Source organism: Petromyzon marinus, chromosome 32 (assembly GCF_048934315.1).
Source record: "Petromyzon marinus isolate PM22_M1 ecotype Great Lakes invasive population chromosome 32, UKy_Petmar_22M1.pri1.0, whole genome shotgun sequence".
Classification (NCBI taxonomy): domain Eukaryota; kingdom Metazoa; phylum Chordata; class Hyperoartia; order Petromyzontiformes; family Petromyzontidae; genus Petromyzon; species Petromyzon marinus.
In genome coordinates, this window is record NC_133698.1 from 8,068,071 (window position 1) to 8,092,040 (window position 23,970).

The 23,970-nt window shown below is 43.3% G+C and overlaps 1 protein-coding gene across 2 annotated transcripts in view; it reads left to right on the forward strand.

Annotated features, from left to right (window-relative positions):
* Positions 1-23,970, forward strand: part of LOC116948137 (cell adhesion molecule DSCAM-like) — a 175,352-nt gene that overhangs the window by 10,311 nt on the left and 141,071 nt on the right. For both annotated transcript variants that reach the window (XM_076071264.1, XM_076071263.1), the window contains exons 2-3: positions 488-829; positions 5,764-5,910. In XM_076071264.1, the coding sequence (XP_075927379.1) occupies positions 488-829; positions 5,764-5,910 (489 nt within the window). The remainder of the gene's footprint in view (positions 1-487; positions 830-5,763; positions 5,911-23,970) is intronic.

Below are 23,970 nucleotides of genomic sequence, written 5' to 3' on the forward strand. Positions count from 1 at the left end.
TCATGATATTAATTTCTGAAAACACGCGTTGCTTTTATATATATTGCATCGCTGGGATATTAAAAACTATATATTCACACGCGTAGTAAATTAAGTTAAAAGATACAGGTGCAGCCCTGGAATATCCTGCTCATGCCATTGCTGGTGGAAGGGTCTCCACTTGAGAGCGCTCTAGATATTGCCTCCAGAGGCGAGTTTGGCCTACGCTTCCACGCTGGTCAGATGTTCTGGAACAGGTGGGGGGAGCACCGACATTTTACCCCTCCATATGCGACTTGACGATCGATTGTGTGGACAGAGCTGGTGGGGGATTTGTGAAACCTGCACCGTAGTTTAAACCGCCGCGTCGGGGAATCCAATCAAATCCAGGGTGCTAACCTAACACACACGGCAGCGGTTAATGCACTGCGTATTAAATGTAAAATTAACCGAGAGCTTCCTCTGAGAGGGCCCTCTCCATGGCATGCTGTGTCCGTTTGTGTCACAGCACGGAGCAATGAGGTGGGCCCCAGCCTGCACTACGCGGCCGGCTTCCCCCAGCAGGTGACCTTTCTGGCACCGGCGGGCACGCTCCTGCCCTGCCCGGTGTCCGGAACGCCCAGCGCTCGCATCTCGTGGTACCGCGAGCTGGGGAGCCCCGCGAGCGACGAGTCCGAGGAGGTGCACGACTCGCTGGGCGTGCGGCAGCTGCATCCCAACGGCTCCCTGCAGCTGCTGCCCATGACGGGAGAGAAGAGCGCCGGCCCCAGCCTCCACGACGGCACCTATTACTGCACGGCGGAGAACGCCGCGGGCAGACTCCGCAGCCTGCCCATTCGGCTGACCGCCGGTGAGCCGCGTTGCCTCTTTGGTCACTGCGTGCACAAGCTCGCTCGCTCGCTCGCTCGCTCGCTGCCGCTGCTGTGTTGTGGCAGGTTTCGCTCCCAGAGGGTAAGGAGACTTCCACCGGGGCCGTCAGGGCCAGGTTGAATCGGTGCTCGGTTGAAATCACCATAGAGAAAGTCAGGTTGATTGGTGATCCAGCACGCACTGATTCACTCCGGTCACTCGCTCACCGATGGCCGGTCGCCGCCGTATCGCAATTCGAGCGCGACTGTTATGGCTGCTCCTCGCCCCATGGATCGCATTGGCTCCTCCGCCCCATGTTGAAGCCTCAGTCTAACAGATCGACCATTTCGTCTCATCCATGCTGTGTTCAACGATCGAACAGCAAGGTAAGATCTCGCATCTCCGTCTTACCTCACATTCCTTCACTTTAGAATTCATTCTGAGGTAAGATCTGACATCTCATTCTACCCTCACACTCCTTCACTTTATAATTCATTCCTAGGTAAGTTCTCGCATCTCCGTCTTACCTCACATTCCTTCACTTTAGAATTCATTCTGAGGTAAGATCTGACATCTCATTCTACCCTCACACTCCTTCACTTTATAATTCATTCCTAGGTAAGTTCTCGCATCTCCGTCTTACCTCACATTCCTCCACTGTATAATTCATTCCTAGGTAAGTTCTCGCATCTCATTCTTCCCTCACACTCTTTCACTTTATAATTCATTCCTAGGTAAGATCTCGCATCTCATTCTTGCCTCACACTCCTTCACTTTATAATTCATTCCTAGGTAAGATCTCGCATCTCATTCTACCCTCACACTCCTTCACTTTAGAATTCATTCCTAGGTAAGATCTCGCATCTCATTCTTGCCTCACACTCCTCCACTTTATAATTCATTCCTAGGTAAGATCTCGCATCTCATTCTACCCTCACACTCCTTCACTTTAGAATTCATTCCTAGGTAAGATCTCGCATCTCATTCTTGCCTCACACTCCTCCACTTTATAATTCATTCCTAGGTAAGATCTCGCATCTCATTCTTGCCTCACACTCCTCCACTTTATAATTCATTCCTAGGTAAGATCTCGCATCTCATTCTACCCTCACACTCCTTCACTTTAGAATTCATTCCTAGGTAAGATCTCGCATCTCATTCTTGCCTCACACTCCTCCACTTTATAATTCATTCCTAGGTAAGATCTCGCATCTCATTCTACCTCACACTCCTTCACTTTATAATTCATTCCTAGGTAAGATCTCGCATCTCATTCTACCCTCACACTCCTTCACTTTAGAATTCATTCCTAGGTAAGATCTCGCATCTCATTCTTGCCTCACACTCCTTCACTTTAGAATTCATTCCTAGGTAAGATCTCGCATCTCATTCTACCTCACACTCCTTCACTTTAGAATTAATTCCTAGGTAAGATCTCGCATCTCATTCTTGCCTCACACTCCTCCACTTTATAATTCATTCCTAGGTAAGATCTCGCATCTCATTCTTGCCTCACACTCCTTCACTTTATAATTCATTCCGAGGTAAGATCTCGCATCTCATTCTACCTCACACTCCTTCACTTTAGAATTCATTCCAAGGTAAGATCTCGCATCTCATTCTACCTCACACTCCTTCACTTTAGAATTCATTCCAAGGTAAGATCTCGCATCTCATTCTACCTCACACTCCTTCACTTTAGAATTCATTCCTAGGTAAGATCTCGCATCTCATTCTTGCCTCACACTCATCCACTTTATAATTCATTCCTAGGTAAGATCTCGCATCTCATTCTTGCCTCACACTCCTTCACTTTATAATTCATTCCGAGGTAAGATCTCGCATCTCATTCTACCTCACACTCCTTCACTTTAGAATTAATTCCTAGGTAAGATCTCACATCTCATTCTACCCTCACTCTCCTTCACTTTAGAATTCATTCCTAGGTAAGATCTCGCATCTCATTCTACCTCACACTCCTTCACTTTAGAATTCATTCCTAGGTAAGATCTCGCATCTCATTCTACCCTCACACTCCTTCACTTTAGAATTCATTCCAAGGTAAGATCTCACATCTTTTTTTCCTTTACTCCTCCACTTTAGAATTAATTCCCATATTCTGTTTCACCCCCCAAGTTAGTATGACCTTGCTCAATTCAAGAAGTGTGACGACTCTCATCCATTGCAACATTAACAGTGCTGTTCGTTGCTGGTCACTTGGCACTTTGGAAACGCTGGACCTCTGCTCAACAACTGCGATAAATATAAAATATAAATAATAATAATAATTCACCCTGGCACACTCGCTCGTGAGATACCAGACATGTGAGAGGACTCAAAGTTAATAACGTTCGCGTGTGGATATTGCGGGTGACACTGGTAATTTGATAGCGCCTCAGTTCCCCGTACCTAAGTAACATAAGTAAACCGTATCTGGTTTCAGTTTGTACAGGTGCAGAGCATGGTCTCATTTCATTTTGAATTGTAAAGCGGACGCTTAAATGTTGTTTTCAAGAAAATGGTGGCCACGGTAAATCTTCTTGCACTGTCGCCAGTAAGTGCTGATGAGAGTGTTTTGCATGTGGAATAATAATGATGTGCCCTATTTAAATCTGCAATACGAAACATAGGTGTAATTTAATCTCGTTGTATTGGTTTTTTTTTTCCGCAGTGTTGATGTTGGTTAGGGATTTTTGTTGTGGCAATGCAAGATGGTTGGCTTTATTTACACATCATTCCTCAATGTTTCGTTGCTTACAAGAAGCGACTTTTCATGGCGTGTTTTTTTTTAACATGTTGTTTCACCCGCAAAGTTTACGTGAATGTTACTTAATGCTTTGCCCAGAAAAAAAAAACGCACACGTTCACGCAAAGCCTTACGTCGCACCATATTGGGAACGCTTTTTTTCCCGACCTGAATCCTGCTTGGATTCCTGTCCGCCTACCCGGCGCGTGCCCAGGTGCGCGGAAGTGACGTCACCGCAAACACCTGCGCGTTGACGTCACCCGCATCCCACAGCGTTGAGCAACCCCAACGTCACGCCTCCCCCTCCCCACCTTGGCTGTGGATCCCCGAACGCAGGCAAAAGAGGAGAAAGATAGAGCGGGGTAATAGAAGAGGGAGCCCGAGGGGGGAGGAAGAGAAGTAAAGGAACGCGGTGGAGAGAGAGTGAATGGGTGTAAAATTGAGATATGAGAAAGAGAGAGAGAGAGCAAAACAGAAAGAGGAGAGCAAGCGAAAGCGACAAGTGGTAGGGAGGGAGGATTTGGGAGTGGCGAAGAGAGATTTAGATGGGTGAGGGATGAGAGAGGAACAGGGAGAGAAGGGGGAGGAAATTGGGTGAGATACCGTGGAGAGAGGAGAGGAACATAGAGGAAGGGAGAGATGGAAACGGGGGCAGAGGAGTAAAGAAACAGATGGAAACTGAGACACAGCGAGAAATCGATATAATTTGGGATATACAGTACGGAGGAGGTAAGAGGATGGTGGAGTGAAACAGGGCACTAAGATTAAAAGATTTGCTGGCTGGCTGGCTGGGAGAGATGGATGGACAGTCACGTCCAAAGGATAAAAATAACTTCAATTGAAGGCAGTTGCTTATGAACACGTTTGCATATGAATAATCCCCTGCTTTTACAGGCAAAATTGGTCCACTCTAATATTCCATATATCTATGTCAGGGTGCGGCAAATACCCATATCATTAGCAGCACTTCTTTATTAATTTAATTCAAGGAGTATTTAGCAAATGAGTGTGGACAATTTTAAAGATACAATTTTAAAGTTAAACTTCAACATTGTAATAATTTTGTGTCATAGGATAACGCTCATTTTGATACAAAAAATGGAAACTGGAAAAGCACTCTCCAATGACCGTCACAGACCCGTTGGTGAAGAGAAAATTCATTTGGCCAATTGAACTAAGGCAGATTTTTTTTGGATGGTTATAGAATGTCTTAGGAATATCCAGATAGGTTTGTAGCTGAATCGCATACCGTACAAACAATAATGCTAAAGGTTTTGTTGGCACAGTCATTAAGTGACTTTAAATCCAGAAGAAGCAGAATCGCTTCTCATCGGGGTGATTTGTCCTCGTTTGCCCATCGAGGTTAAAACGAAAGGTCTTGAGAGGTGCTTGCTCAGTACCTTGACAATAACAGGCATCGACATCAAAGCCATCTTGCCTGAAGTCACCAACCCCACTGAATGTGAGACGTTTCTTTTTGTACCAAGTGGAAAACATTAGTTATTGAAAGCCCGACACAGGCTCAAACCCCAAGATGCCGAGCAAGCTAGCATGATATCGTGTGACCTGGTTCATTAGTGTCTCAGCTTCCTTTCCATCACTGGGGGTGCCAATGGGTGTATTGTGAATTTCGGGACACTCAGCTTTCCATGGGAAATTGATTTATGGTTGGTTTGGGTCAATGATTTTGCTCTGATGCGGATTTACCAGTTACGATTTAACATCCATCCACGGAGGCCTAAAACAAAACGCTTTAATGCATTCTCAATCGTTTGTTAAGGGGTCATTTGGGGCAATAAGCGTTGTGTGTGACAGTACAAATGGCCTCGGCAGCATTTAATTTCCATAAATATGAAAGGTATTAATTATACACAGTAAATATTTCATTGTTGCAATACCCAAAACTCTGTAGGGGTTTGTATGACCATACATTCACTATGAATGTATAATCTCTCCAACTTTCTGGGTCTTTGTTTTTATTTTTTGGCTTAGGATTGGCAGGTTGGTGACTCAACCAACCTGCTTGTCTTAAGAAAATTCAGTTTTATATGATGGTGGTTTTATATCACAAATTCATCTTCCTTGCAAACTGAATTTCCATTTTCCAAACTGTTCAACGGCGACGAGGACTAATCGGCGCCAACGTTCCCGTGCGTGTGCTTTGCGTCGTTGTTGTCGTTCCCAAACAGTGTTTCGTGAACCGTACACGGTGCACGTGGAGGACCAGAGAGCCATGTTGGGCCAGACGGCCGTCTTCCGCTGTCTCGTGCCGCCCTCTCTGAGCGAACACATCTCCATCGTCTCATGGGAGAAGGACACTGAGCCCATAAGCTCCGGTCAGTCTCCACCAAGCCCTGCTGCTTTCTGCAGCGTAAACACCGCCAAACCCAAAACTCTAGAGTGCACCTGAGCAATCGTCAAGGCACATGTTTTTTTCATTCATGTGAATATTTTTTTTATATTGCATGTTGCCATTCTGCTGTCAGTCTGCATATGCCTAAAGAGATGCTGTATGCTCCCTACAGCCTACTTTATTTGGGTAAGCTGAAAACAAATATTCATTTGTACTTCTCAACACGCCAAAATGCCCTTTCTTTGTCCTAAAAGCAGTGATAAATAGCTTATAAATTCTTTTTGATAGTCAATGGAGGTTTTTTTTGCACCAAATTTTGACAGGGTTAAATATGGGTAGGGAAACTTGTCAGTTCATGATGCATACAATATCTCTTTGGGATAGTTAGGCAAGTTAAACACTGCATTCTTGCTGTGTGTACAAGTTTATGTGATGATGCTACACGTTTTATGAGGTTATTTTTTTAAAGCATCCACTTGATAGCGTGGTATGCAACCTTGTATGCATCGCGAACTGACATTTCTTAAAGAGTATTGAAATAAAATGAATGCGTTACGTTTTGTAAAATACATTGCCAAGAATTGCGAGCTGTGTTTGCAATATAAAGGGCCTTGATGCCAAGAGTGTTATTTTATCGTAATACAATGGGAAATATTTTATATATTCACTGTAATTTCTTTTAATATCTTGTTCTGTAATATATTCAAATTTGCACAGTAATAAAATGTGCATAAACTAATAGGTATTACCATATATTGATATTTACATGAAATAACACATAGTATGTGAAATGTAAATACAAATATGTACTTTTATATGTGTAATGTCCTTTTATTTAGTTATGCATCTTGGCATCTGCAGCATTTACCAAACCAAGTGTTTGCTAAGTTCATATTTTAATGGTTTTAATATCTGTAGTGTTTAAAGTATTTACAGATCATGAATAAAAAGTAAAAAATTAGACCATATCCCAGTGTTCAGTTTTTCACTGCAGTGCATAACATTTTAATTTTAATTGCCTTCCTGTAACAACAAGGTTCATATTTTTTAAACTATATTCATAACTCAAAATAATTACCATAATTAACAGTGGCGTATTGTAAGTGCAAAGCCAGCAAATGCGTAACCACATACATATTCATTATGGACTTACATGATTAATAAAGGTTGACTTTTTCATTTCACTTTAATAAGTGTCCTATGTTTTTAGACAAAGAAAGGGAAATGTTGCGTGCATTTTTTGACCTTTAATCTGAGTGTTGGTTGGACAAAGCATACAGCATCTCCTTACAAACCACATGCAAAATGCGGAATGGTATCCAGGCACAATTGACACACTACCTCAACATGCACACTGAAATCCAGTTTTTATGAAAATGCATTTTCAAGAAAATATGACTTCGTACGACTTTGCTTTATTGCACCTGTTTTCAGGTGAAAAAGTACACGTGCTCTTTCTGTGGCTACACACGCGCACACTAACAAGGCTTTCTGAGGATGTTTGATTCACTGTGGCGAAGCAGCAGGAGACGCACGTACACGATGTTGGTCACGATAAACAATTATCAAATAGTTGCTGTCTAACTGTGAAAACACCACCATTGAAAGCCCTGTAATTTTCCTGCTACAGCAAGGCTTAAGGACATTAAGTGCTCAAAACATTGCCTACTGAGCAGAAGGGCTTAATGACGGTAAGTCTGGACTGTGTTCGTATGTGATATTTTCAAATGTTCTGTTATAACACAATGATTTCTCACATTTAATTTCATGCTCTGTTGACTGGCCAAAATTGATGTAAAAAAAAGAAGATAAAAAACCACCACAGCATTCTGCTGTCCCAAGGCTACACAGATGAAATGAATTCATAAAAAAAATTGAGCTGTGCATACCAATGAAAGCTCAAAATGCAGTCGACATTATCAGCCGATAAGGAAATCTTGTGATATTCTAAGTCCCATCTGAAAGGAATTAAGCTGTTTTGTTTTGACCCCTTATAGAAACAACGCTTTAAAGATGGCCACTAATATAATAGGATATTTAAAGATGACCTTGCCTTGCATAGTGTGCATTGCGGTCACATAAACTTCTGGTAAGTTAATTTCTATAGCCGCTTATCGCATGGCCTCCAGCGCCTCTGATGAATGTTTTCCTATTCCATTTTCTGTGAAAAGAAGATATTTGAAGGGGAATGATTGTGGTGTTGTCACGTTAGGGACAATCGCCTCCATTCTAGGGTGGTTCGGAATGGCAGCGTTGCTATAATATGACTGATTAATCTTTGATGAAGCATTTTACACGGGGTTTTCCAGATTCTACCTGCTATTGTTGTCACAGGCACATTGCCTGCATAACAAATGGATTTTACTTATTATTTAATCCCTGGCTAACAAACAAACACATGGTAGATGGACCTAATCTGATTAGGCATATGATTTCAAAATAGTTCTGGAAATTGATAATATTAAAATTGTCCTTATGCTCAGCCTTTGATGTAAACAGATGTGACAGAAGTGCTCTTTTGTAGGAAACAAAATGAAAGAGTTGTTTAGTCGATTGATGGGGATAAGTAGAACAACAACCGCCTTACAGCAGAGTCCACCATCTTTGCCTAATCGAAATTCAGAACTCATCTTGCGATAAAAAAAAAAGTAATAAATTTTCGTTCGTACAAGTTTTTACATATATATACGGAGAATGAAAACAAAAACAGATTTCAAATTAGTCGTACACGTTGATGTGCGTGCCCAAGTGCCGGATGCGCCGCTTGCCGATACCGGCGCGTGGAATGGGTAATTAAATCAAAATAAAAAAAAAAAGATGCACGGGACAAAGACTGTGAGCTGAATTTAGAAAACTTAAAGATGACCAAGTTTCTTTCATTGGCTTGACGGCTGCCCTCCTTTCGAGGGACATAACTGTTAAGCGAAAAACACGGCGTGTGATGGCCATGGGTTGGGGGTACATGCGGAATCGGTGAAATCGGCAGAAGGTTGACGAACGGCTCTCTGCTTGCAGCTCGGAGGAGAGAATACGATCCCAGAGGTTTGAGAGTGAAAAGCGGATGGGAGGCATCGTCACCGGCAGTGATTTCTTTTTTATTTCCACTCACATATGGTCGATGTCAAAAAAGTGTTTTTGTATTACCAAACGTGATTCAATGTCTCAGTCACATCATTAAATCACTTTTGGTAACTGGAAAGGCAAAGAAAGAAAGTTAGAACTGCAAATGATTATGCAGTAAAGGTGGCATTTATTTATTTTAAACTGCTATTTATTATATTATTGGTTCTTTCGGTAAAGTCACGTAGAAGGGAAACAATAAAATAATAAAAATATAAAAAATACAATTCTCACGACGTTTCGACTGCAACACATGCAATCATCATCAGGTGTGAAAACCACAGCAAGAACATTTATGAATTAGACATTTAACAAAATGTTTATAAACTCACCTTGTCATGGTCTCATATATGTATGTTTTCTTAATCATCCGAATTGTTTTTTTATGTTAGCGCAATCACAACTCAAAAAAATATGCTGAGGTTTGCAAAATTATTATAATGTATATTTTAGACCCTTAGATCTAATCAAAACCCAACATCAAACCAGCCTCTATATAATTATTTTATAATTGCCATTTTATAGAATATACATATTGTTGGTATTTCCCAAATAATTGGTACTTATAAGTGCTACTCAGCATTACTTGTGATGTTCCAAAATGTATATACTTTAATTGTAGATAACGATAATAGTAGTAATACGTGCACAACGATGCATTTTTTTACGATGAATGCTAATACGTTCATCACCGATCGCGGTACGAGAAGTAACGCTTACACAGAGGTAATAAATATTCATGTGCACCAGCTTTGTTAAAAACATGAACATCTGTGAGCCTTGGGGGGCCAAAACAGTTCCTTCAATCGTATTCAACGCTTCCCAAGCCGATGAACACACTTCTTCCATGACACATGCCTTTTTAGTAGCCTGATGCCACCGATTCCTGGGAGTAGACTCAGCATGATTTTCGTTATTTCTTGTGGCCACAAGCCAAACCTTGATGTGGTATTTTTTACAAGAATATATATGACATCACCTGTCAGTATTAACAGAGATAAAGCAAAACAAACCATTCCTTTAAGTGCATTCTACATTTGTCATATCTGGTCAGGCATGTGATCAAGGTCACATGTATTTAGGCCATATCCTAAGCCAAAGCCTTAATTGTGAGGATAAGGTTAAGGCATAACCCGAAGCTTTTTGTAGTAAATTTTTTTAAGTTATGGCCTTACACTTGAGAAGTTATAAATTGGAACTTTAAAAAGTCCTGCTCAATTAAACCCAAATTAAAAACCAATGTTAGAATTAGTACTCAATCAACGTCTGTATTTAATGCTGCAAAAAACTGGAACATGTTAAATAGAACAGATTATTGTTACTTATTGCTCATAACCCGGCATGTGAACAATGCGTTACAATTTCGATTTTAAGCTTTCGTGACTGCAGAGATTCATCTTCTTGGTTCTTTCGGTAAGGTCACATGACTTTACCAAAAGAACCAAGGAAATTCGTTACAAGCGTGTGCTTTAATCATGATAGTTTTACAGAGCTTTGCAAATCCACGGGTGGCTTAACGCCTCCCGCACAGTGTTAGTCGCAGGGGTTGTTTGTACTTTACCACAGTGGTTGGTGTGGGTTGATGAGAGGAAAGGGATGGCCCAGAACAAGTTCCGATATCATCACTAACTCCTGTTAGCCATGGCTAGGAATCGAAATCAAGAGTCCAGTTAACAATGTGGTGCGCTAACCACCGTGACACTCCTGCATGGCGTTCGTGTTGTAATGTGACAATGGGTATCAAGCTTTAGAGAGGACAGGTATAACGTAGCCGTTTAACTTGGAGAAAGTGCCTTTGTTAGGGTTAGCTTCCACCAGAGACTTGTGGACAAAAAAAACCCCAACGTTCTTGTTGTTGTGATGATTCATTTTGTGTTCGTGTTTAACAGGTAATTTGTGTGTCCATGGGGAAATAAGCTATTAACATAGGGAAATAAGCCATAACATTGCACTCCTAGGAAATGTTGACACAATTTTGAGAGGAATATACACGGAAGAGGCCAAGCTGCCGATTACAGAAATACTGGGACAAAATAAAAAAAAACAAGCACATAGCTCGCATCCAAATGTCACCATTGTGTCCATGCAGAGAGAGAGAAAGATTAATTCAAGTGTATGATTCATAAGTGAGATTCAGTTTCAGGGACAGATATTCAAATTATCTCTGCCATGTAAAGCCTGTGCTTAACATGATTTAAAATATCGCATTGGCTTTCATATATATAGACCTAAAATGTGATTGTTGTCGAAAATGGATGATTTTATGGATTAAATTATCCTTGTCCCGTGTTGTCAGATGAAACGGGAGTGAGTAGTTTTGGTTGGATGGTTTGGGTTGGTTGGGAGGCCAAGAATCTACGCTTTGCAGTCTAAAGTTCATTCGTTTGGAGATTGACCTCAGGTCATTGACAGATTTCAAAGGAAATGTTAGTGAAATCACATCCTTGTCTGCTCGTGTGCGCGTGTGTGTGTGCATAGACAAAAGATAGTTCAAGCGGACGCTGGCATTATTTTGCGTGCCGGTGTCCTGACCACAATATTTTTTTTTGTTCCTCGTTTGGTGCATGCCTCCAAATGCCGATGTTCCGGAACGCTCTCCAACATTGGGAGATTTTTCACACGAATCAACTGGGAAGACCCAGTAAGAAGGCACTCATAAGTACAACGTGAAATAAGGTCTGGAAATGAATGAAACCGGAAAGAAAGAACTATTTACATTGCCTTATTGACGCGGCTTTATCATTTTATTTGATGAAAGTATTATTATCCTTTGGAACGCATGCATATAAGTAGAACCACGTGTAAATATTAATGAGCAGAGTACGATAACACTTGACGAGTATCCTTTGCCCTACAGGGCAGACGCGGTTTGTATATTCAAATGTGTGCTCAAACTCCACTTTCTTCAGTCGCCAGTTGAGTGGCATGATTTTTAAAGGAGCCCGGGGGTATTTACTTAATTCTAATTTTGTGCTTAATATTTAACACATGTGATGTTCTTTTGACCGCGCATAACTTGGTATCTTTGGATCAAGTCTTATATATAAAAGCACATCAATATGGAAATATATTTACAAAAGTATAATATTTGTAACTGCACAATGACCATGAAATTTCATAATGAATACTGCCCCCCCCCCCCCCCCCGCATGACTACATGCTTGTCCCTCATCTCCCACCAGCCCCCACCAAACCAACTTTTTGCGACTCTAAAATAATCATGATCCTATCTTAATGTGTCTCAAGGTTTCATCTACTCTGCATTGAACTCTTTTCCCAGTTCGGATTGACCCGAGACCATTCAAAATGGCAAAGGTACTGTAATGACGTCATTACACGTGTGTAATGACGTCATCACACACGTGTAATGACGTCATCACACACGTGTAATGGCGAATAAGGAGCGGACAGATTTTTCATTTTTAATCCACAGATGTCATTTCGGGAACATTCGTGCCCTTGGCGATGTGTTCCTTACAGTATAATAAGAACCACATCATCATCATTATCAGCCATGCTCTATCCGCTTCTTGGATGAAGGCATCGCCAACTTGTAATTCCTCACGGTCTCTTGATGCAACAATCCACATAGACAACCGTTTGTGAAATTCATCGTTCTGAAAATTGCAATTGGAAGTGTGGTCACAGTGATCAGAAGCACATTATCATCAGCTATGGTCTGTCCTCTTCCCGCGGTCCTATAATATAACAATCCTATAATGCAACAATCCGATTCCTTCCCCCATACCTCTGATTCCTTCCCCCGCACCTCCGATTAGCACGGTTGGCTACGTACAGTGCAAAAGAAGTTACAGCTTCACGATGGCTGTACTTTCGGCATATATCCCCCCATGGGTAGAAATGTCATCATCAGGCTCAACCATTGGCCACCTTCCCTTCTGGGAATGTGTCCGGCCTAAGGTCACTTATTGCTCCTAACAGCATGATGGACTCTAATTGGTATTTGTTGTCTGAAATATGTTATTCTTTTTTGTATCTCAGTGTAATTCCAAGCATGCACTTCTCCAATGCCTCGAATCATTTTCCAGGTTTTTATTCCATTTTTTTGTTGTTCATGTCCACGTTTCCGATCCATATCTCATAGCAGGTAATATGTATCGATTGAAAACTTGCTTCTTTAGGTATATTGGTATGTTGCTTTTCATTATCAAGTTCAATTTTCCAAAGCACTCTAACCTGCTCTAGCTCACCTCTTTATTTAATCATATTGATCCCGCTCCACCTTCAGCAATTGAAATTGATGCAGTAATCCGAGCCATGTCAAGCCGAGGCCTCAATAACAAATATTTAAGAGAACAAAATGTATGTTGTTACGAGGACGGATCGGCTCAACTACAATTACGTGAAGAACGTAACAAAATTACGAATCGGAAGAGGAGTTCGGACGAGGAGATGCGCGCTCTCACCGAAAATTATTCCCAGTGACTTCAAACAATGTCTTCTCAAAATTGGATTGCAGAACTAGAAGCATAAATATGAACAGTATAACGCCTTGAACCAATTGGGATTTGCGGATGGCATCGTCATTCGAGGCAACCAATGCAAGTGGATTGCAGGAAATTACTAAATAAACTTTGGTAGAGCAGGCTGCAAAGTTGGGATCAAGATGCAAAAAAAAATGAGTGAAGCAGAAGTCACGCGCACCAAGGTTGCTAAAAATATAAAGATATTTGTTTGAGGATGTAACTGTAAAGCACCTCAGATGATTTATACCAGAACCTCGTAATTGAATGGATGAATGAGCAGATATGTTATATACGTTGCTGAGTTATTTTCTCCACTATGTGCATCACACATGAAAAGTTAAATGCAGCAATAATTAAAATGCTTGCATGTTGCTCGTCAGCATGGTTACATTCATCTCCGTTACTTTGCTCATGTGCTTTGGAAGTTATTAAATTTTCGATTACTAACATGTGCACGATCGCAAAAAGTATGTTCAGCCAAAATGACATTTATTATAGAGATTCGTGTCACAAAAAAAAAAACTTGGAATCGAAAAACAATTTACTTCGTAATTTTTTTTCTTACTTTCCTTTTACCATTCCGGAGCATTAATTCAAAACTGTTCACGTGAAAGGGAAACGCAGCAGTTCCCTCACGGTGTGTTGTATGTTTCGATTTAATGTGGATGTTGTATGCAGGAGCTTTTCATTTCATGGCACCGTTCGCATATAGGCAGCCATAGGACAAAACATTCACTCGATACATCCGCATTTCATTTGTTTACGCTCCTAGATGGGTGATAACACTTAGATCCAATGCATCGTCGTCTTTTTTTTTATGCAAACAGAGAGAACTTTCGATAATGATATGCAATTCGGGTGCTATTGTAACCGTTTCTGCCGCCATTGTCTCCATTGCCTGCCATTTCATTCTTGAATATTATTCTGAAATGACAAGCTGTTGGGTGTTATTAACTCCAGAATATTAGTGTCATATCAGATTTTTGCCTGATGAAACACACGCATGTGCGTGCACTAATACCCACAAACAACATTTTCTATTGTTAACATTTCCTCGTATAAATGTCATGTAATGCATTAAAAAAAAAGTAATTTCAACAGAGTGCCATTAGTATGGAATGACTACTCCATTAAGACTAGTCATCTCTCCAGCCAGAGATGTAGGGAAGCATATGGTGGGTGACAAAGCCAAGATTTAATCATGGAGCTTTAGCCAGGCACACATGTTCACTTATACATGTGCACACATTCACATTAGTGCACACATTCTGCAGACACTGGCTGTTTGTACACGTGTGTGTGTGTGCTTGCGTTTCAATGGCGTGTGGAGCGGTGGTGTAGCGGTTAGCGCGCTACGCTCACAGCCAATCACCAGTGACGAATATCTGAATCCGTCTTGGGCCTCCCCTAGGTCAACTCCGCCTTATATGAGTACTTGGTGTGGTGTGTGCACATCGCCACTAGGGAGACAAAGGCAGTCGGGCGTGGTGCAGGCCACCCACCCCCTCGTGTACCGTTAACCGGCCTTCATAGGCGCTCGCTAATGGCACTTGCCCCAACAGTCTGTTAAAGGCTATATGGGGGTCTTTGTCTTTGTTTTTTTGTTTTGATGGCGCACACTGGACATTATATTTCACACTGTTATGCATTGAGTAATGGTAGGAGATGCCGTAACTTACTTAACAGTCAGATCCCTTGCCTCGCTGTAATGAATGACCACACACTGATAGTTCCGGAACACAAAGCAGACACCGTTATTCAAGACGCAGCAAACAACGCGAAGATGGCAAGCAACGTGCCAAGCTTCTGTCGCCGATATTTCAAACCGCTATAAACGCACATGCTGGATATTCTATACAGACCTAGTTGACCTGGGAAACCTTCTCAGTGGGAGAAGCTAATTTTAACTGGAGCCAATTTGAAACACAGTTTGTTCGATTCACACGCAGATCATAAGTAAAATTTTATACGTTCTATGTACCACCCACTGACGATATATCTCAATCTTCTTCATTCCAATGTAGAGTTACAAAAAAAACTCAACACATTACTGAGTTAACTAAAAATGAATATAAAATTGTATAATACGTGACGTTTTGGGAAATGACCCTTCTACGTGGACGAATGTGTCCCTGAGTTTTGTTTGTTGTTGTTTTTGCTTGTACATCCCCTGCCAATGCAACATGACTATATATACAGTGAGGGAAAAAAAAGTATTTGATCCCCTGCTGATTTTGCCCACTGACAAAGAAATGATCAGTCTATAATTTTAATGGTAGGTTTATTTGAACAGTGAGAGACAGAATAACAACAACAAAATCCAGGAAAACGCATGTCAAAAATGTTATAAATTGATTTGCATTTTAATGAGGGAAATAAGTATTTGACCCCTCTGCAAAACATGACTTAGTACTTGGTGGCAAAACCCTTGTTGGCAATTACAGAGGTCAGACGTTTCTTGTAGTTGGCCAAAAGGTTTGCACACATCTCAGGAGGGATTTTGTCCCACTCCTCTGTGCAGATCTTCTCCAAGTCATTAAGGTTTTGAGGCTGACGTTTGGCAACTCGAACCTTCAGTTCCCTCCACAGATTTTCTATGGGATTAAGGTCTGGAGACTGGCTAGGCCACTCCAGGACCTTAATGTTCTTCTTCTTGAGCCACTCCTTTGTTGCCTTGGCCGTGTGTTTTGGGTCATTGTCATGCTGGAATACCCATCCACAACCCATTTTCAATGCCTTGGCTGAGGGAAGGAGGTTCTCACCCAAGATTTGACGGTACATGGCCCAGTCCATCTTCCCTTTGATGCGGTGAAGTTGTCCTGTCCCCTTAGCAGAAGAACACCCCCAAAGCATAATATTTCCACCTCCATGTTTGACGGTGGGGATGGTGTTCTTGGGGTCAGAGGCAGCATTCCTTTTCCTCCAAACACGGCGAGTTGAGTTGATGCCAAAGAGCTCCATTTTGGTCTCATCTGACCACAACACTTTCACCCAGTTGTCCTCTGAATCATTCAGATGTTCATTGGCAAACTTCAGATGGGCATGTATATATGCTTTCTTGAGCAGGGGGACCTTGCGGGTGCTGCAGGATTTCAGTCCTTCACAGCGTAGTGTGTTACCAATTGTTTTTTTGGTGACAGTTTCCTTGATATTATTGACAAGATCCTCCCGTGTAGTTCTGGGCTGATTCCTCACCGTTCTCATGATCATTGCAACTCCACGAGGTGAGACCTTCCATGGAGCCCCAGACCGAGAGAGATTGACAGTTCTTTTGTGTTTCTTCCATTTGTGAATAATTGCACCAAATTTTGTCACCTTCTCACCAAGCTGCTTGGCAATGGTTTTGTAGCCCATTCCAGCCTTGTGTAGGTCTACAATCTTGTCCCTGACATCCTTGGAGAGCTCTTTGGTCTTGGCATGATGGAGAGTTTGGAATATGATTGATTGCTTCTGTGGACAGGTGTCTTTTATACAGGTAACAAGCTCAGATTAGGAGCACTCCCTTTAATAATGTGCTCCTAATCTCAGCTCGTTACCTGTATAAAAGACACCTGGGAGCCAGAAATCTTTCTGATTGAGAGTGGGTCAAATACTTATTTCCCTCATTAAAATGCCAATCAATTTATAACATTTTTGACATGCGTTTTCTGGATTTTCTTGTTGTTATTCTGTCTCTCACTGCTCAAATAAACCTACCATTAAAATTATAGACTTATCATTTCTTTGTCAGTGGGCAAACGTACAAAATCAGCAGGGGATCAAATACTTTTTTCTCTCACTGTATCATTATTAAAGATTCAGCTCTGAGTGATTTAGCCATTCACTTCGTGAATTTCATAGAGACAGCCTTTAAATGTATACTCGGGGCAGTGCGAAAGTTATAATGGTTCATATCCCAATTATGTTGCTAGACACCACCAGCAAAGCGTCACGTGATGTCAGGGAACAGCCCCAAGAAGATGCTCTCAAATAACTATCTTGTGGAGTCACTTCAATAAGATGATGCTCCCTTGTGCCCTTTAGTAATATATATATAGCGCTATCCTGCAGGAGCCGCGATGGATTGTATTTAGTGAAAATACGAATTTAATTTAACGGGGGACTTTTTTTTTCTTCTTCATGTGCGCAGTCTAATCATGACCGAGGTGAAACCGTTGCATCTGCGAACTTCCGAAAAACCTGACTAAATCTCTCGTGTCGACTCATGCTGGAACCCTGCAACTCAATAGTCCCGGCTCAGTGCTCTGAAAGCCGTTACCGTTCCCCAGGTGCACCATGCAGAGAAGCATTGTGAAAATCCTAAAATCCACCGGACTGCAGGATAGTCATAAGCTCGGCAAGTGGATTTGTGAACTCACCTGTGTAAACATTTGAATGTTATTCCCTCGTGTGGGGGGAGTTTGCTTGCTGTGTGTACGTTGGTGAACTTCTCTCGCACCGCACGTAGGCAACCGCGCTGAACGCAGGTGCGTGGAGGAAGGACGTGCAAACTAAACGTACTGAAAGCATTGTGGCCAGCAGCACACCCAGCCACATTTGTCTCCCCAGTGATGATATTTACACGAAGGAACAGGTACTCATATAAGGCTGAGTTGATCGAAGGGGGGGGGGGGGGAATCAGTTTTTTTTATTCTTCTCACCACTGATGTTAGCCATTTCCAGATATCGAGGCCAGGTCACAGGATTCATAGTGCAGTGCAATAAGCAACATGCCGCTGTTCTGTACTGATTGTTTAGCACACACTCGATTGCACGCATGCGCGGTGTATCATATGTTTGCAATACAAGTGTGAGTTTGTATACGTCATCGTTATATTGCACAACCTCAAATTGATCCCCCCAAAAATGCCCCTTCTCCAAATAACGATGCTGGCACAAAGGGCCATGTTAACGTGGGCGTGTGGGACTCTTTTCTGGCGTCAACTCCGCGTGAACCTGAGGACCGCATTGTTCCAACAGCCGCACTAGCCCCACGACACGAATTAATCAACATCATAGTTACATGCGGCGTGTTGGCATGCCACTTTTGCCCTTCGGCCAACATAAAACATTCAAAAGGTTGAGGTTTTAAAGTGTTTTATGGTTCTGAAGTGGAAAGTGGCCATCCCGTTTCGCCAGCAGTCGTACCAAATGTGCCCAGGATAGGCAAGCGTGCACACCGGGTCTATGCGCATTCATTCCGCGTTGTTTCTTTTACTCACTTAAACACAACTGGCCATGACTTGTGGCAAGATGGGTGTGTGTTTTTTTTTGGGTGTTCAGGTTTCGCAGATACATTCACGAATGCGGCGTGTGTACAACACGGTCTGAGACAAGAGATTGGTTGGTGCGCCCCTGTATAATCCAGCACTTTGGACGCAAAGGTTGCTGGATCTCCACCTTGCCGGCGGAGATCCGCCTTGCCGGCGGAGATCCACCATGCTACAGTATGTTTAGTAAGGAAGTACAAGATTCACTATTTTCTCATGGCTTTTACTTAAACGTTATTTCATTATATTTGCATTTTATTTTATTGTACAGTGTTTTGAGTGGAGGTGAAATGACATTTAAAATAAATAGGGTTTATACGGTTACGGAAGACACACGTATATGTTTATAAAACTCCCTAATCTTCCGGGCTCTGAAGAGGTCAGGATATGGCAGTGCAGTGAACGGGTTTGTGAACACTTATGTACGTGTGGACCTTTGGACGTTATGCCCCTGTGTTTTGCATGGGGTTTCTCTGTTTATCTCCAAGTTTGTCCCTTAAGGAGTGAAACATATCTTCAAAATGAATTGTCCAAATATTCCAATGCAATGCAGAATCGTCCAGAAACAAAGTCCTGATACTCACTGAGGCTTTTTTAAAAGTAATATATGGCACTGTTATTAGTGACATTAACCGTTGCATGGATGGTATTCTGGCCTGCAATCCCACCTCCAAACTCATCATGAAAGGACTTTGCATTGTGCATTTCTTCACACTGCAACTCAGTAGGAAGATATGAAAGCGTGCGAGAATATAAAAGACCACACTGTTCCAGCAGTGACTCTCAAGGTGTGTTGTCCGCGCACTAACGCACATTTCCTTTGACCAGCAACCGTATTCATAAAACAAGCAAATTGTGTCCAAACTCCACAGAGTATTACGTGTTGCAGGGGACAGTACGCCATGTTTTTTTTTAATTGATATTACCCATGTCAGCATCTGAGGGTGCATCCGTCACTGAATGCTGGCTGCAGAGACAAATGTACCAGCTCAAGCTTCACCACACCAGAAGTTCCTATCCGCAGAGAGCGCATGGAGGCCCCGTCCATTATGAAAGAATTATAATTAGATGGCAGCTTGAATTGCACGGCTTTAAATCTTATCAAACATTCCTCATCTGCTTACGTGTTTAAACTGAAGAGCCTGCAGGATCTCCTAACGAAAATTAACAGAAGCATTCTAAACAACCACACTCAGATGTCGAAGAACACCTGGGACTCTGTTAAATCTCCTTCATATATGATGCCCCGTCACCACCACAATGGCAGACATGCAGAGGTTGACAGGGATGTGACTCGCACAGTAACATCTACATATTAACATACGCGTGTATCGTTTTATCTACCGAACTCTGTTGTCTTGTTATCCTCGAACAATGGGTGATAATTTACAGACAACCTTTTTTTATAACAATAGGTTTTACCCTTTCTGGCAATAAAACAGGTGTCAAGATGTTAAAACACCAAACAGAATCCTTATTCAAGGAATCCTGTCTGCATTAACCACACGTACTTGTGGTGAACATGCAAACTAAATACATGCTCTGATAATATATGCATTGTCTTTGAAACTGATTGGTCCACACCAATATTTTGCTGAGCACATCCCTCACTCCACCCGACTTACCCACTAGCCCACTGGGGTTTATTAGTAATAAATCGGCATTTTGCGACCCCCACTGCCACTGTGTAGCATATTATTACGTGCCAGGGACTCTATGCGATGATAGGACAATAGTCTGAGTCTATAATTCGCAATAAATAACGGCAAAGCAGTTATAAGTGACTCACATAATTGTGCGCGGTTGCGTATACAGCACACGACTTCCCTGAAGGCATCAACACCTTCAGCGAGCGCGATGCCGATCACACAACGCGGTTCCAATTCGACCCTCGATCGATGGCTGCGCCATCACCGCACACGCGTAGAATAAAAAGCAAGGGACAAGTCCTTACTTACTAACAACTCCTTTTCATTGCTGGAGGGGTTGCCCCTCCTACCTGAAAATCCTGGCTCTGCCATTGCCACTACTTCACCAGAAGGGAATTAAACATATCTTCAGATTAACTGAAATTCGTGTAAAGCTTCGGTCAGCCAAGTGAATGAAGCCTAACGAGACAGATTCATCCGATATTTGTCGGGTGCCACAGCACCAAACCAAAGCTGTTCAGATCGTTACACAAACAACTTGGGGATGTATTTATTCGTGTTAAGTTGGTTTTCAACACTCTGCCATTCGGTTGTAGTTTTCTGACGTTCACGCTTTCTGAAAACGTAAAACGACGAGCGTCCGACGCTGCCTTTACTCCGGTAACCCATTGGTCGCGGGAGGCATTGAGCGGTTTTGTGCGAAATGACATCGGGAGACCCTGCGGCCATGTCCACACGCAAGCCGGGGACACAAACGGAGGGCGGTTCGCGACGTTCTCCAGCGCAGTTCCACATGCCGTCGCGTTGAGAAGATACATCGGTCGGAGGGTTTCTTTTAAATCAGGCCAGCCAGTGCGTTACGAGGCTTGCACCTTCTGTGCTGGCCAAAGTGCGCTCACCGGCTCGTCGTGCTTACCCAACTCGGTTCATCATAATTAGCATGATTGTGGATCAGCCACGGACTCACACGAATTGTTCCCATCCCTCCTCGTGGTCGCGCGACGCAGCAATCCATCTAGCTCGTGCAAACGAGCCGACCCCATTGCTCCATCTCCGCAAAGGTCGACTCCCCTCCGCTGGCTGCGGGCATGCCGGTGGAACTGACGACAGTGCAGTGGTGCCCTTGGATACAGATGGTTCATAGTGAGCATGCGGCGCAGCATCGGGTTGAGCAAGTAACTCGAGTTATGAACTCCTGGCCGTGGCTAACGTCACTGGTGATTGATATCTGAAACGGGTCTAATATCCTCCTCTTCACGAACCTACACCCCACTGAAGGAGACATCACGGCGATGACACTCGCTGCTGCTCCTGACGCGGCTGTCCGGCCTCGACCACCTTGAATGTGAAATTGCAGTGATTGCTATGCATCGACATCGGCAGCCACACGAGAGAAGGAAGAAGACGAAGCCACGCTGACCGGCGCAATGAAGCATGATGAGTAGTGGGCTGATAAAGGGCTGTACATGATTAATTATTTACAATACAACACTCACTTCAAGAGCGCCCAAAAAAAGAATGTTTTATAGATTTTTTTTCCCCCAAATCATCATTTTCTGATGGCTCATTACATCGCACGCGAAGTGTTGGCGCCTTCCCCTCCCCTGAAATAATCCACCCGTTAAAAAGATCGCGAACATTTTCACGATTGCGGGGTTAGTTACTCGTACGTTCAAACGTGCAGGATTTCAAAATCGTAAGAGGCACAAGCGGGGAGTGTTTAAAGCGTCTATTTTTATTGCAAGTTTCACCCCCCACCCCCCCCCCCCCCCCCGGCCGACTTATGGTTGAAGTTGCGCGGCAGTGGCATCGCGGGCTTGCGAGGAGGAAGAGGAGGAGGGGGGCGATGTTCACGCAACAGTCCGCGACTTAAGAACACCGCGGTGTGTTGCAAAGACGGCGCCACACGGCGTCAGCGAAAGGTGGACGAGCGTGCTGAGCACACGCATCTTGTACACTCGTGAGTTGCCATCCCCCCCCCCCACATCCCCCCCCCCACATCCCCCCACCTCGCACATCCACATCCCTCCCACATCCCCCCCCCCACATCCCCCCCCACACCCTCCCCACATTCCCCCCACATTCCCCCCCCCACATCCCCCCTCCCCACATCCCCCCCCCAATCCCCCCCCCCACATCCCCGGGCACTGCAGGGCGTCCCCTTAATTTCCTCGGTCCGATTACTCGCGCTAATCACGTTACACCTGCTCCAGACAGCTGCCTCTCTTAAAGCGTTGGGGATGAAACGGAGGAGGGGGGGGGTGTGGTGAGGGGGGGGGGGGGATATATCTATATCATTGCAAAAACGTGGAAAAAATAATGCAGCTGATAAGGGATTGAGATGGCGTTTGCCCACCATTGGTGTGTCTGTTGTTTTTTTGAAGGCTACTTTAATGAAAAGTCAACTTGCTTGTCTGCGGGAGTCACATTGCGTTGAGACTTCGGTTCAAATCTACCGAGCCCCTCATGGTCAAATTTAGCTGGTGAATTGACAAAGCACACAACCGTTCTGCAATGGATTTCGGAGACCCTGGGAAACCATACTTCCAGATTACTACCGAATCGTTCTTTTTGTTGTTGTGGTCGTCTTACGTACTGCTGCGAAGATAATGATATATTTATTTCCAAATATATACAGCGCCCCTTATGTCGCAGAGGCTTCATGAGGGGTTGTCTGAACGTACTTCTCGACGCTGGTCTGTGCACATCGATGAAGGTCAGAGCGAGTGCGGTGCCCAAGAAACGGTTCAGATATTTAACAACGCCACTGATGTTAGGTGGCGGCCAGGGCTCACTCAAGTCTGCCGGATTCATAGCACAGTGGTGCAAACCGCTCGCCTCCAACCTACTCATTATAAAAAAACAGGTCCCTGCAGGGTGGGCTGGTAGGAACATTGGAATTGTGCGCAATTTTATTTTTACACCCCAACAGCACGAGATTTCACTTCGTTAAAGTATTGAAAGGAGACGGACGGACGGACACATTAATCTATTGCAGGCTGGTACACTCAGTCTACAACTTCGTTCCTACCAGTAAAATAACTCCTGTTGTATTTGTAACAATTAATTGTCCCTGTGTAATTCTCGTAATTCTTGATTCATAAATCTAATGTTGTACGGGTCTTCATCTCAAAATAATTCCAAATGGGCAATTCAATTACATTGCCATTAATGATGTATACTTGTATGTCGGTGTGTGTATGTGTTATGGGGAGGATCGGTAGTGTGGCGGTTAGCGCTACGCTGCGCTACCATCTCAACGACCCGAGTTCGATTTCTACTCACGGCCACCAACACCAGTGACGATTATCTGAACCGGTCCTCGGGCTCCCCTAGGTCGACTCAGCCTCAAATGAGTACCAGGCGCAGTGTGTAAACGTCGCCACTTGGGAGGCAAAGGCGGTCGGGCGTGGTATTGGCTACCCACCCCCTCGTGTGCCATTCTCGCTTTCATAGGTGCTCGCTAACAGCACTTGCTCCAACAGTCTGTTAAAGGCTATACGGGGGATTTCGTTTTTGTTATATATGTTATGGGACA